Source organism: Phoenix dactylifera, chromosome 13 (assembly GCF_051530095.1).
Source record: "Phoenix dactylifera cultivar Ajwa chromosome 13, Ajwa_hap1_PhDact_Kaust_v1.1, whole genome shotgun sequence".
Taxonomy (NCBI): Eukaryota; Viridiplantae; Streptophyta; class Magnoliopsida; order Arecales; family Arecaceae; genus Phoenix; species Phoenix dactylifera.
In genome coordinates this window covers 25,232,109-25,247,250 of record NC_143202.1, presented here as the reverse complement: position 1 = coordinate 25,247,250, position 15,142 = coordinate 25,232,109, and the positions used below count along the sequence as shown (strand labels likewise).

Here is a 15,142-nt window from a genome sequence, read left to right as displayed (position 1 = left end):
TCCTTCCCTCTTGAAGTTAACATGACTTTACAAGCACTTGATTGGTGGATTGATATTGGAGCTGGTATTCACATTTGTTCGGATCACTCTTGGTTTTCTTCTTACCAGGTCTCAAGTGGAGGAGCTGTGATCATGGCAAACAGCTCGGAGGTGCGTGTGCTAGGAGTGGGACGTGTAGACTTTAAAACTTACTTTTGAAAAAGTTCTGTCCCTGCACGGCGTTCAACAAGTTTCGGTTGTTAGGAGAAACCTAATTAGTGGTTTCTTGCTTGTCCAGCAATGCTATCGTCTTATTTTTGAGTCCAATAAAATTGTAATTTCTTATGGTATAATGTTTATTGGAAAAGAATTCCTAAGTGAAGAATTGTTTAAGTTGAATGTAAAAGCTTCTTTAATAAATAAAAATCTTTTGATTATGAATATAGAACCTCCTTCTATTTGGTATGGTAGATTAGGTCATATAAATTATAATACAATTAAACAACTAATAAACCTAAATTTAATACCAAAAAGTGATCTTAAGAACCATGAGAAATGTAAAATTTGTGTAGAAGCCAAACTCCCTAGGAAGCTTTTTAAATCTGTTAATAGGGATTCAGATGTATTAGAGTTGATCCATAGTGATGTTTGTGACTCTGGTAGAATCTCTAGGGGAGGTAACAAATACTTTGTGACTTCATAAATGATCTGTCCAAGTTCTGTGACATCTACCTAATTAAAACCAAGGATGAGGTGCTCAGCAAATTTAAGATTTTTAAGATCGAAGTTGAAAACTAACAGGAAAAGAAAATTAAAATTCTTAGTTTAGATCGGAGAGGTGAATATACATCTAATGATATAACTCAATTTTGTGAAAATCATGGAATCATTCATGAAGTGACTACTCCCTATTCTTCCCAATCAAATGGAGTAGCAGAAAGGAAGAATAGGACTTTAATGGATATGGTTAACTCTATGCTTATAAGCTCACGAATATCAGATAATTTATGGGGGGAAGCTCTAGTTTCAGCCCGTTATATCCTCAATAGAATTCCTTCCAAAAATAATTATCTAACTCCATATGAAGTTTGGAAATATAAAAAACATAATCTTAGCTATTTAAAAGTGTGAGGGTGCTTGGCAAAAGTGAAAATACCTGATTTTAAGAGAAAAAAAAAGGGCCTAAAACAGTGGATGCCATATTCATAGGATATACAGCCAATAGTAATGCCAATAGATTTTTGGTGATTAATTCAGAAAAAAAGTGATATTAGTAACAACACTATCATAGAAGCCAGAGATGCAACATATTTTGAAGACACCTTTCCACTTAGGACTAGAGTAGATAGTGGTATTGCTAGTAGCTCTAGTAGAATAAGAACAAGAGAAATAGAAGTAGAAGCAGAACCTAGAAGAAGTAAGAGATCCAGGGTAGAGAAAATATTTGGAGATGACTTTTATACCTTTCTTATAGAGGACTCTCCAACTACTTTTAAGGATGCAATGAAATCCTTGGATTCACCCTTTTGGAGAGCAGCTGTGAAAAATGAGATGTAGTCAATTATCCGAAATCATACTTGGAAACTGACTGATCTTCCTTCTGGCTGTAAAACTATAGGGTGCAAATGAATTTTTAAGAAGAAACTTAGGCCTGATGGTTTTGTAGATAAATTTAAGGCTAGATTAGTTGCCAAGGGTTATTCTCAGAGATCTGGGGTAGATTTCTTTGATGTCCATGCACCTGTAGCTAGGATTACTACTATTAGAATTCTGATAGCATTAGCCTCTATCCATAGATTAATGATTCATCAAATGCATGTAAAAACAACTTTTTTAAATGGAGACTTAGATGAAGAAATTTATATGAACCAGCCAGAGGAATTTATAATCCCAGGCCAAGGAAAGAAAGTTTGTAGATTAATCAGATCTCTTTATGGTCTTAAACAAGCACCCAAGCAATGATACTTGAAATTTGATGAAACCATACTGACAATTGGATTTGAAATCAATAGTACAGATGAATGTGTATACTATAAGAGAGTAGGAAATAAATTTGTGATCTTGTGCCTCTATATAAATGACATACTGATCTTTGGAACAGATCTTCAGATAGTTGATAAAGTAAAGCAATTCTTAAGTCATAAGTTTGATATGAAAGACTCGGGACAATCTGACTTAATTTTAAATATCAAAATAATTAGAAGTGCAAATAGTATTAAGTTATCCCAAAGTCATTATGTAGACAAGATTCTCAATAAATTTAATTATACTGATTGTCAGCCTGTTTTTATTTCATTTGATCCCTCTACACACCTTAAGAAGAACTTAGGAACTTTTATCCTTCAAAATCTATAAGCTCAAATCATAGACTCACTAGGATTTTTAACAAACTACACCAGGCCAGACATAGCATATACTGTAAATAGACTTAGTAGATATACTACTAATCTAAATAGAGATCACTGGACAGTATTAGAGAGGATCCTTAAGTATCTTAAGGGTACCAAGTCATATAGTTTGCATTTTAGTGGGTTTTCTGCTATTCTAGAAGGCTATAGTGATGCCAACTGGATCAGCGATACCTTAAATGTCAAATCCACCACAGGATATGTCTTTCTCCTAAGAGGTGCTGCGGTGTTTTGGAAATCCACTAAACAAATCTTGATATATAAGAGTACCATGGAGTCTGAACTAATTGCCTTGACACCACTAGCACTGAGGCTAAGTGGCTTAGAGATCTACTTATAGACCTTGCTGTAGATGAGTCACCTTTACCACTTGTCTTCTTACGTTATGACTGTAAATCTGCTATAGATAAGTGCAATCAAGAAAATACCAATGTAAAAATGAATAGGCGCTTGTGGCTGTAAATCTGCTATAGATAAGTACAATCAAGAAAATACCAATGTAAAAATGAATAGGCGCTTAAAAGTGCGACATAAATTATTAAGGTATAATTAAAAAATAACGTTATTGTTTTGAATTTTGTAAAATCAGAAAATAATTTGGCTGATCAGCTTACAAAAGGTTTGTCTAGAACAGTAGTTCTAGAGTCGTCGAGGGGGATGGGGCTTAGCCTATAAAGATAGATCACCACGGTGGGAACCCAACCTTAAAAGGTTCAATGAGTAGAAACAAACCGGAGTGTAACTAAGAGGAGTATTGTTTTATGTTTTTCTCATACCTATGGCACCAGTGCTCATAAAAGCAAGTGGTAGGATGAGTTTGTTTGTATAACTCTTAATGAGTTCAAGACCCAAGAGGCAGGAGCTTTTTTGCTAGCTTCCTTATTAGGACTCATCTATATGTGCAGTCGTGAGGCCGCGATTATAAAAAATGGGCGATTTTCTAAAAAGCACATGAAAGATACCTGCGCATGGCCATATTAGCGCAACCCGCTTAGAACCCAGATCGGGCTATATTATGTATGCTGTTGATTTAATCTAAGCCATGGATCGAGGTTCAAGGTTAAGACCACCTTGGCTCTACAGATGTAATCAATTGTCACTAACTGAAGGTTCAAACCGAAAGGTACCTATACCTATTACATAATATAAGATATCTAGCATTTTGTTTTGATTTTAAAATTATTTTTTTTAAAAAATTAATTTTTGTGGAGGATTGTTGGAAAAATTAAATGCGCACGCAGCCATTCTCGGGCCACGTGCGCAATAGCTAGTGCTGGCGCTTGCTGCGGTTTTCCTCCGCAAAATCACCGCGGGCGCATCCGCAAAAAGACCAAAATACCCTTGCTCAAATATCCCTATAAATACCCCTTGATTCATCTCTTTCGGGATACGAAAAATTTAAAAAAAATATCAAAAGAATTCTGGAGAAAAGTTCTTCCTCTTAGCCACTTCTAATTTTTATTTTTGCAATTCTAGTCAGTTTATTTTATTCTTTTCATTTCGTTCTTCGCTGGATCTGCAAGTCTGATCGGGTTCAATTCGGCTTCTTCCGAGATGTACCGAAGAAGAAGTTTAGAGTCATCGTATCTCTGAGAAGGATTGCCGAAAGATCCGTACGTGGGAACAAACACTTCTTTGAGATAGCGTCTACATGCTTCGACCTTCCTTCAATCAGGCTATTTTTTCTTACTTTTGTTTTAAATTTAATATTAGTGGATATGTAGTATTTGTACTTTTATGATTTGAATTTATTAAATGAATAGATTTATTTTGTGCTAGAATAGATTTCTTTGTACTATAATAGAATTATTTTGATGCCGAATAATATACATATATATATTATTCCGTTTAATATTTTCTATTAATTGTAATTATTAGATTTATTTGCTAAGTTAGGTGATATATTGCTAACAAGAGTTTCCCTCCAGGATGATGCAGTCAACTTCTATGCTACCCTAAGTTTGGTTCCGATAGCAGTCATATCACAAGTGCACCGCCCGTCTACCACAACTAGTCTGGAATTGTGGTCCTGGATCACAAACCTCGTTTCTCCCGGTCTCGAATCAATTCCAACCATTCAAAGTTAACAAATAACCCTTGAATACGAAGAAGGCTCGATAGAGACTACGATAGAATCTAAACATACCATAGCAATTAGGGACATGTCTTCATCACCGTCGAAAATAACCCGAGACAATCGATACATCACATATGGCTAGCAACAACCATGACAAACTTGAATATGACCCTTAACCTAAACAAATTTTCCAATCATCCACAAATGGATCTCGAAGTTGTGCAGGGTTGAACAATGGAAATATGAGTCCAAAATCTTAAGGTCAGTCCAAAAAATAACAGCTTTTCTACTACAAGGCAGGCCTTGTAAGTTTCTTTAGGTTGTTGCTCTTGGCAGCCACACATTAGATGGCAGCCACACATTAGATGGGTCCCGGGTGTCATCCCGGGTGTCATCCTATCATCAACCTTAAACAAAACAGGACTCGGCCAACGAGCCTCACAGACACCGGAGGACAGACAAGCGGTTACAGCCCCCAACACTAAAAGGTGGCCGTAGCTGTCCCAATCCGAGCTGTCAAGTAGTTGGTGTTCATCGCGTAGAAAGCCCCATTCCCCATCCCTATATAAACCCCCAAAAGAACTAGAACCATAAGAAGGAATAGATCCATTAACCGATAACCCCCTTCCCAATCCATTAGATCTTCGGATCCAACGGTTCGAACGCGAAATCCATGGGAGAGATCCGGGGAGGTAAGCATACTTTGCGGTAACCAAATTTTGTCTGTTCTTGAGGGAGCGTTAAGAAATTTTATTTAAGGTTAGGGGTTATTTGCAATTCGTACAAAATATCGCGAGAGTTAACCGCTTTTTTTGGATTGTATCGTTCTCTTTCTCGGGGCCCTCCCCCCTTCTTTCCCATCCCCAGGTTCCTCTCTCTCTCTCTCGTCCGCACGAGCCTCCTCCGCCTGTCGTTCAAACCCTAAAAATTCATCCTTTAGGGTTTGATCTCGGGTTGTCGAGTTAGAGGGAGCGAAGGATTCGGGTCGATTCGGTACGCCAATCCCTCTGTTTCATCAGAACTTCGAATTTGATGCCATTGTTTTTTTGTCTTTCCATCTTAAAAGATGCCTTTTTTTCGGTTCTTTTTTTTGTGTGTTTTTTTGGGATCTAAACTAAGGTATCCGTTTTCTTTGATGGTTTGGGATATTCTTTAATTGATTTTGATAGATTTCGGTGTTCTTCAACAAATTTCGCTATTTTATTTGACAATCTATGGATTTATGTGTTCGTAACGTGCATGGATCTAGGTCATCCATCATATAATAGGGGATCGCTTTCTTATTTGAAAAAAATGTGTCTCGTTTGTCTGATTTCTTCTAAATATCTCGGTGCTTGTTAAAATTTGATTTTTGTGCATTTTCTTGTATAACATGTAGAATTTTTCTGCTCGCATTCAGTTATCGGTGGGACCTTAGCGTGGATTTGTAATGCATCCATGGCGATTTTCTTCGTGATGTTCAAAATTCGTTTTTTTATTTGGTTGCCCGTCCCCGTTTGGATACGTCTGTTAATCTTGCTTGCGGAATGAAACAATACGATTCCAATCCTTTTGTGTCAGTTTGGTTGGATTTTTCAATCTTGGTGTCATTTTGCTGGCATTATCTTCGTCTCGCAGTTTGGGGCTGGGATAGATAATGGCAAGTACGAAAGGGGCTGCTAACTTTAGGAACTCGGCATCCAGTGGAAAACAGTCGTTCCTTCCTCCGAAAAGCCCCTTTCCGACAATGCCTGTGACTTATTCCGACTATGGGACCATAGGATCAAAGGGCATCCCAAAGCCAAGAGAGGGGCACAGACACCATCAGCGCACTTCGTCCGAGAGCTTTCTCGAGGAGCAGCCATCGTGGCTTGATGATCTGCTTAATGAGCCGGAGACACCCATGAAGAGGGGAGCTCATCGCCGCTCGACAAGCGACTCATTTGCATACATGGATGGAGCTAATATTTATGCTAATATGGATAATTTATCACAGCACGAAGGCAGGCAGCGGGACATCACCTCACAAACTTTGTGGGGAGCTCAAGACTTTGATCGCCAACATGTTCCTTATTATGCTGAGGCAAATTCATTTGGGAAACCTCAGAATAGAGGATGGGAAGCCTTGAACATGGTCAATTATCCAAGTGGTGCTCCATTGGCAAAGGACAAGACTTTGCATCCAGTTTCAACATGTGTTCTAAGGGATGTTGATGCAGCAACATCTAATGTTACTGAGAAGAAGGAGCAGGAGCAATCTCCACAAGATTCAAAAGGTATCTCTGAAAGAAAGAAGGAAGGCTCTCATGCTAAGCACTTTGATGTGGACCCAAAACGAGTTAAACAGTAAGTTCCGTGTTTTTTTCATTAAAAGCAACCATCTATAACTTTGTGACCTCTCAGTAATATTGTGCTAAGTATTATGAAAAAAATAGGATTACTCTACACATACTTTACCTCTGCCATTGGCTTTAATGCACATTGAAGTTTTTTCCTAACATCTTGGTTCCTGCTACAATGCCCCGTTTGTTCCTTTATTTCTTTGGCCAGCTTTTTCTACTATATAATTAACTCAGTCATTATGGTTAAATGGAAACTTGTTGCTTGTAGATCTTTAATGAGCTTTTTATTAACATTGGTGAGCTGAAATCTCTCTTTAAAAATCCTCATTTTGCTATTTCTTCTCAAGTCTACATCATGAAATTATGAAGTATCCTTTCACATCATGAATTTAAGAATATGGGTTTCCTGCACCTCCAGTAAAATTCTGTCTGGATGCATAGCACCAAGGATTACCCTGCCAAATAAACTGTTTTTGCAAGTCAAAGACTAGATTCCATTTGGAAAAATACTGAGTGGAAAATAGGTTAAACATTAATATTGACTTGGCTTTCACGGGTCTTGCTTTTGCCCATTTGTTTAATCCAAGGTCAAGGCTCATAAAAGAAGTATCCTCTGAGTTTGCATGACCTATCTGATATTGAAGGCCCCCTTCCTAGGATTACTCCGAGCTGTATGTGACCAAATTATTATTTTAGAAGATTCTTTCCTCCTTCCTCACTCTATTTAGTCATGCTTCTCCTACATCTGAAAATACTCATCATAACTAAATCCCTTTCAAGTTTAGCACGCTTTCACAATTCATTTGCACGTCCTTCTCTTCTCTTTTCCATCTCATGCTTATGTGCCATGTTAAGAGCCTAACTTGAGCTACTTGAACTGATAGATGCTGGAAGAACTGGTTTGGGTGTGGGAATAAGAAAACTAAGCTCTAAACAAACTTAATTAAGCACCTAAAAAGCAGTTGCGGAAGTGAGATAGTAGACAGACTTTAAAGCAGGTGCAACGCCCTATATAAAAAGTTTTGGTTACTGAGAACCTGATTTTTTTTATTATATATTAGAGCTACACTTTTATCCTTTTTTATTGGCAGGAAGAATGCGACACTTTATCTGGCGAATCTCTGATTCTCTCATTCTAGTTTTGACTCTACATATTTTCTTGCTACTACCTTTTCATTAGGCTAACTCAAAACGTGTTCTGTTGATAAATACAACCCTTTTTTTCAGTAATCACTATTTGTACTTTACCTTTCTCTAGGTTAATCGACCAAATGCCCACTCATTTATCATCAAAAATATTTTCCTTGAATGCAATTAGATGGTGCACCTGACTCCGCGTATATTCTCTCCTATATTCCTAGTATTCCAGCTTACTTAACATCCACGCCATATTTTCACTATTCTATCCAGTGTTCACTTGGCACCACATGGCCCCAATTTCAGAGTCTTGCATGTGGCTCAATAGAAGGTTGCAAGCTGGGTCATTCACTTTTCCTAAAGAAGTGGACACTTTTTTCCCTAGAATGAACAATGAGTGAATGAGCTCTTATAGTCTCTCTTTAACTTATTATTTTCTTCAAATAACAAACGTAATAAACCTCATGGATTTGAATCATTAATGCGTCCAAAATGATTCTGCTCCTCAAGTTACGAAAACCTATCTTGACAACCTCGAGAGCATATTGTGTTTTGAAACCAGATAACTTTTAGTGATTTGCTCAAATAATACATGAGGTTCAGATTCGTTTGCTTGTTTCTTTCTTTATGGAAGTTCCATTTTTAACATCTTCAAATGACTTTTGGTGAGCTAGTAATGGGCTAATGGCCAAATCTATGACTAGAAAATTTAGCAATCTGAATGAGTTTTTTGGGGATGACAAATGGATGACAGTGACTATAGCAGTTTTTTTGTACTACATTATGCAATCTAAGAAGTTTGCTAATGCAATTTAAGAAGTTTGCTAATGCAATTTAAGATGTTTGCTAATGCAATTTATTTTATGTTGGTAAGGTGCTATGAGTAGTTTTTGTTTTCTTTTATAGTTGGAAGGAATTTCAAATTAGCATGGCACTTGACTTGGTTAGGTGAAGTTCAACTTAAGTTAGCCACTTGTTTGTACTTTACCCTTTGTCCACGGTGGCATTCATCTCTTTAGGATTTCTTCTTCTCTTTTTTTTTCTTTTTGGCTGTTGTCCTGTCTTTTTATAGGCCGAGTTACTATTCTATAAATAGTAACCGGGTCGGGTTACTGTTCCGTGAACAGTAACAGGCCGGGTTACTTTACAACGTGGTTGCTTATCATACATCAATGCCTAGGTTGATCTTCTACAAATGACTAAAAACAAAAGCATGAGTCAAATAGAACTCGCTTAAGATTCGAATCAGGAAGCATGACCAAAACTGAAATCTGGATGACTCAACACAATCTGAATTAGGTTATACTGGGTCAGATTGATAATAATAAATGAGTGAAGGTACTTTAGTGCTTTAGATAAATGAACAAAAATATCTTTATTAATTAATTATGAATAGGACACTTATGAAAAGCCATGCTTTCTCCCTACTTTAAACTAATTACTGGCTCATTATCAATAAAATTGTATATCCTCTTATCATATGTTGTAGAGCTGTTTTGCCTCCTTTTAATTTGATCCCCTTAGACTTTTATTGACACTACATTTTATTATTACTTTTGGATCGATATTTTTTCATTATCATCAATGTTATGCTTAGATGGCGGGTCCAGTGTTTCTCTGACCTTGCAGAATGCTGAACGTGTATCCAAATGAAATTAGCCTTAAATGCCTAGTATTCTAGATCTCTTATTTAGCTTTTCCTTAATCATTGTCTTATCCTTGTCTTTGGTGTAACATCTTTTTGTCACTTTATGCCATGGATATATTCCACTATTAGGGTCCAACAATTAAAGCCAACAGCATGACCCCTTTATTAATTATGGATCCCATATTTTGGCAATTAGCCTCCTCAAATATCTAATAATACTTTTTCTGGTGTATCTTTCATGAATATCTCTTTTAAATATATTTATTAGAGTTGTTTTGTACAAATGTATGTCTGGTTTATGAGCCGATGGGCTTTGCAGTAACACTGCAATACTTGATTGTGCATTTGTGATTCAAGGTGGCCTTTTGGCTTAGAATTGCTGCTCTTTAAATGAATGCAGTTCTCTATTTGAAGCCTAATTCTTCATTTGAACCATATGGAAGTTTAGGAAATTCTGGTGGATTGCTCCATGGTTGCATGAGCTATGCTAAATAACCAAAAAGATAAGTCCAGTTCCTGCTAGCTAGATTTTAGTTTTAGGTTTTATGGCAGGCTCCTCTCTTGCCTAATATCATGAGGTCAGAGACAGTTGGCATCAATCTGAGCCAATCTGAAATGTTCTCTATATTTTTGGATCATATTTTGATCCATAAAGCCAAACCCATATTAATGGGCCAAGGCTTGTTATTTGTTAATAATGATTTGGATTTAATGTTTTCTTTTTACACGGTTCACGATATTTGGCAACTCTTGATTTTGTTCTGAATTCCCATGAGCGAACAAAATGCTGTCTGCTGCTGCCTGCTTCTTATACCTATCCTTCTCCCCTAAAATTATCTAGCAGCCTTTGTTGCAGCCTCTGAAGAAACTCATGCTGACAGAAATTTTTTTTATGATTTTTGTTGTCTACGAAGTGCAACATGTCGAGGGTCAGCCTTGGCACAACGGTAAGGTTGCTACAATTTGACCTAGATGTCATAGGTTCGAAACGTTAAAGTAGTCTCTCTGCATACAGGGTAAGGCTGCGTACATCTGACCCTCTTTAGACCCTGCAATGGTGGGAGTCTTGTGACCATTTTTGTAAAGTCCGACATGTTAGAAAATAACCACCAGATGGTACCATATTTTTTTTAACCCTTGACACGGAGAACATGGACTATCTTAATTGTGCATATGCTACCTCCTATTTGCTAGTTGTATAATGGACCAAAAGTTTATGGTAAGTCGCCCCTAAATAATGAAATCTCTTCAGTTCATGACATCATTCGAAAATCAAACAGTGCTGGATCCTTCTCAGAAGCGAATGCTTGATTACTAATTTGCTCTTTTTTTTTCCTTTTGTTTTTTGAAAGTTTGCATCTATGTACCTTCAGTACCTCAGATATTGACAAGGACCAACTTAGTATATAGAAGATAGTAAAAATCTTTTGTAGTCTTGATTGCCTTCACTTTCCAAATTTGTGTCTGTAAACTCACCATTCTGTTATCACAGGCAATTTGCTCAGCGCTCTCGGGTGCGGAAACTCCAGTACATTGCTGAGCTGGAGAGAAATGTTCAAGCCTTGCAGGCATGTCTTAGCAAATATAATCGAAACTTTTGGTGTTTGAAATACCTGTTGGAATTTGCTGACATTATTATCTTCATGTGTGTCTACAGGCAGAAGGAATGGAAGTTTCAGCTGAACTGGGATTTCTGGATCAGCAGAATCTTATATTGAACTTGGAGAACAAAGCCTTGAAGCAACGATTGGACAGTTTGACTCAGGAGCATCTTATAAAACGACGTGAGTACATTATGATCAACAAGTTGCAAGAATTTCTTGCTTTGCACCTTCTTAAGTGTTTCTTTAGGCACTCAACTCAATTTTATTTTACTTGGAATAAAGTAACAATATGATAATTCCCAGTATTAAGATATAGAGACAGGAATTATATCTGCAAGGAAGAATGGGCCCCTGGTCTTACATATTAGTGAATTTGTTTATGGTTCATGGATGTGAAATATCATTAACTTAGATGTTTCGAGATGCCAAAGGTCTTCTAGTCTTATTTCACCTCCTGTACATGCTTCTTTTTTCTTTTTTTTTTTGATGATGAAGAGGGTGTCAAAGCCACCCAGTCCTCCTGTACATGCTTCAACTCTACCAATTTCCAACCGTAGCAGTAACCACCATCAATTGCAATAGTATTCTGTACAATGCTAATCTCAATTCACTCAAAATATATACCATTTTCTTTTTCTCATTTTTAAATCTTTTCACATATAATTATGAATCAATGAATATAAACAGATGATTTGTGTTGGTGAACGGCCATTACTTGGGCATGGACAATAATTGCCTACTTTGAAAATATGTTCTCTTTCAAGTTTTACTCCATCATATAGAGGTTGGTTTTTGAACATATGTTATCTGCCTGTCCCCTATTATATCATTGACTTTTGAATGACTTGACGTTTCTGTTTGGCTTGTGCAGTCCAGCAGGAGATGTTGGAGCGAGAAATAGCCCGGCTTCGATCATTGTATCAACAGCAGCAGCAACATTTGCAGCAACCACCTGCTCCAACCCATGGTCGCAGTAGCAGTAGAGATCTCGAGTCACGATTCGCTAATCTCTCTTTGAAACACGAAGACCCAAATTCTGGGCGGGAGCCAGTCACAGGTCCTCTCAATATTTGAAGTTTCACTTGCAACCTACCTGTATTTGGCGTAAGACATTGCTTCGAGAAGTGAGCTGGAAACTTGGAATCACATCCAAGGTGAATAACATCAAGAGGTCAATAACTTCAGTCTGATCTTTGTTCCTTTTTACTCGTTTCAATATGCGCGCCTGGCGGTCATCTTCATCTCCCGTCCATTTGTTGATGCTCGACCGTCGGAGGTGTTAGGTTATGCTTGTAGTTTCATGCTTTTGCCACATCTCTGTATTCTCATGAGCTACGAGTTCTTGGTTAATTCCTTTGATCTTGTTTTCCACCGCACGGTTTCTTTGAAGCTCATTAATTCAACGTCTCAATCCTTTTGATGCCATGAATGGTATGTGGATATTTATGCAATATCTGAAGGGTGCGTCGGCAACCTTCATTTCCTGTATGTTGCATAGATTTTGGACCATTATGGTCAGCACCAGTTGATGGTTTGTTTCATTTGTAGTCAACTGCTTTTTTCTCTCTTACTTGCATACTTTCTCGATGTTCTTAAAAGCGTAAGCCATTGAGGGTTTAGAGATTGCTGGAAAACTAATCACAGTATACAATTCTGGTAGCACTACTGATATTTTACACAGGTGAGGCATAGTGTTGCTAACTTGCTATGCTGCATCATTGTAGTAGAATCAAATGATCATCTGTTGGAAAATGCTCGACATGAGATTTTCAGCGATGGTCTTGCATCGACTTGATTTAAAATTCTACTGTAACTGGCCGGCAATTGCCATTTCATCTTGAGCTTCAGGTGTGAGGGGTCACTCATGGGTAAGTGAACTGTGTGAGCTACGTGGCAGGTTCACTCCAATGCGAATCTATTTTCAAATGGAAATCCTTAGATCCGACTATTGTGATTATATGCTCTGTTTTTTGAATGAAATGTGACTGATGGACAGATATTCTACATTGGGATTGGATGTTATTAATAATGCCAAAAGCCAAAGTAGGTTGTTGTTTATCAGTGGAAGGTAGAAATATTTACGAATCTTCTCATTTCCATGGAATGCAAGCAATGGTTTTAGAAGCTGTTTTGAAACTAATGAATCTGCATCCTTTTGGTATGTTTCTTCAGAGACTTGTTTTTAGCTCTCCAAATGACTAGATGGGGATGCTCCTGCTGGGTAAGGGCAGCGATCGATCGGATTTGGGTCAGATCAAAATATTTAATTGATTTATAGTCTTTAAGTTTATTTCGTATGGAATAATACCTAACTCGCCAACATGATTAGTACTTGTAAATTGTATATTAAAACATAATAGAGAAAAAATTAATGGATTTAAGGTTGACTTCAAAACAAAATAAGAAAATTATAAAAAATTCAAAGTGAAGAAGGAAATGCAATAAATCCTACGTTTGCTTTCATATCTTGTCTCTTTACCAGATGCTAGTCATTGTCTTTATCATTAATTTTGCAGCCTCTCTAATTAGATCAACCAATTGCCGATAAGATCATGGAGTAGAGCACAATTACTTCTACGATTTAGGTTTATGGACTGGTTTTAAGAGTTCGCTCAATCTACGATGATCTGTTGGGTTGGAGGGCTAAACCCGATCCATTTATAATCGAGTTCATCTTGGCCAAGCTAAACTTGCCGTCTTTATAATTAGGTTAATCTTAGCCTACCCAAACACAAGCCAATAATTACGAAGACCCTTGTCCAAATCTATTTATTTATTTTTTAAAAATTTCAGATGAATTTGGAGATCCGGCTTAGAAATTTTCACCCTCGACGCTAAATCTTTAAAGATAATTGTGTAAATTTAAGGTGGATCATGGCCATTGTAATTGGGTTTGTCCAGCTTCAGCAAGACCGCCTTTCCCAGTTCATTCTATTTTATTTTTCCAAACAACTTAACTTTATACCGGATTATAAGACAGCGATTGAGGAATTTTTTTATAAAAAGAAAATTGCTCACTTGTCCTACCAAATTTGAAAAGTCGAAAAAACACTGAAAGAGAAAATAAAGACACGAGCACTGGCATTATAATAGTAAAGCTTCTTCCATTAAATTTACCTGGTGTAAACATTAAACAATGTCTTGATGAAGGACATTTATTACAGTAACACCAATTCTTTTATTAATACTACACCTTTAAACTTAAACAGCACAAGAAGTTTACAGTAACTTCAAGGAGTGATGATGCCTGCACAAAACCGAAAAGAAATTAAAAGTGATGTCAACAACGGATCGAACAATACAAATCGCCTTCATTCATTCATTAGATGGCAAGAGAAGACTTCAACCATTGGCGATGGCGTAGGGAATTAGCTAGGAAACTTACTTCCACACTTGAAGTGGCGCGGCACCCGCCGGCCGCACCCTTCGATGAGCCTAATGGCACGGTTGACATTGACGAGAGCAGCGAGCTTGGGAGTGACGATGGAGCACACACACTCGACGTGGGTCACTCGCGCCCGCTGGCAGCACTGCGGGCTCGGCAGCTGCCCATACACCACTGCCTTGCATGCATTGATGGCTGCCCGCCGCTCAGCCTGGCACGCCGCCGGGCTCATCTTCGCATCCGTCGGCACCACCGCCGCCGCCGCCGCCACCACCACCAAGACTAGCAGTAGAGCTACAACTCTTGAACTCTTTTCCATTTCTTATCTCTATCTCACTCTTCTCACAAGCTTAACCCCACTCTTCCTATATGTATATATAGAGAGCTAGTGTGTGTCGTGTTAGGCGGTTCTCTTTGTTCCTGCTTTTGTTAGATTTTTGCTCACAGCTGGTTAGGGCTGGAAGTGGGCCGGGCCGGGTCGGGCCAAACCCCTACCCAAGCCCGGCCCGAATTTTTTTTTCGGGCTTCGGGCCGGGCCGGGGCTCGAAAAATTTTTAAGGAACAAGGCCCGAGCCCGGCCCGA

General features: G+C 37.9%; 2 protein-coding genes across 2 annotated transcripts; one reads left to right on the top strand and one right to left on the bottom strand.

Annotated features, from left to right (window-relative positions):
• The first annotated feature begins 5,260 nt into the window (after window positions 1-5,260).
• LOC103711051 (uncharacterized protein At4g06598-like) lies at window positions 5,261-12,599 on the top strand. The gene is made up of 5 exons (XM_008797024.6): window positions 5,261-5,457; window positions 6,082-6,789; window positions 11,063-11,138; window positions 11,228-11,354; window positions 12,046-12,599. Exons 2-5 carry the CDS (start codon window positions 6,101-6,103, stop codon window positions 12,246-12,248), a joined length of 1,095 nt encoding a protein of 364 aa, XP_008795246.3. The 5' UTR covers window positions 5,261-5,457; window positions 6,082-6,100; the 3' UTR covers window positions 12,249-12,599.
• A 1,654-nt stretch (window positions 12,600-14,253) lies between these two features.
• LOC103711052 (uncharacterized) lies at window positions 14,254-14,926 on the bottom strand. The gene is made up of 2 exons (XM_008797025.6): window positions 14,560-14,926; window positions 14,254-14,421 (listed from the first exon to the last, which is right to left on the bottom strand). Exons 1-2 carry the CDS (start codon window positions 14,876-14,878, stop codon window positions 14,405-14,407), a joined length of 336 nt encoding a protein of 111 aa, XP_008795247.1. The 5' UTR covers window positions 14,879-14,926; the 3' UTR covers window positions 14,254-14,404.
• Window positions 14,927-15,142: the final 216 nt, after the last annotated feature.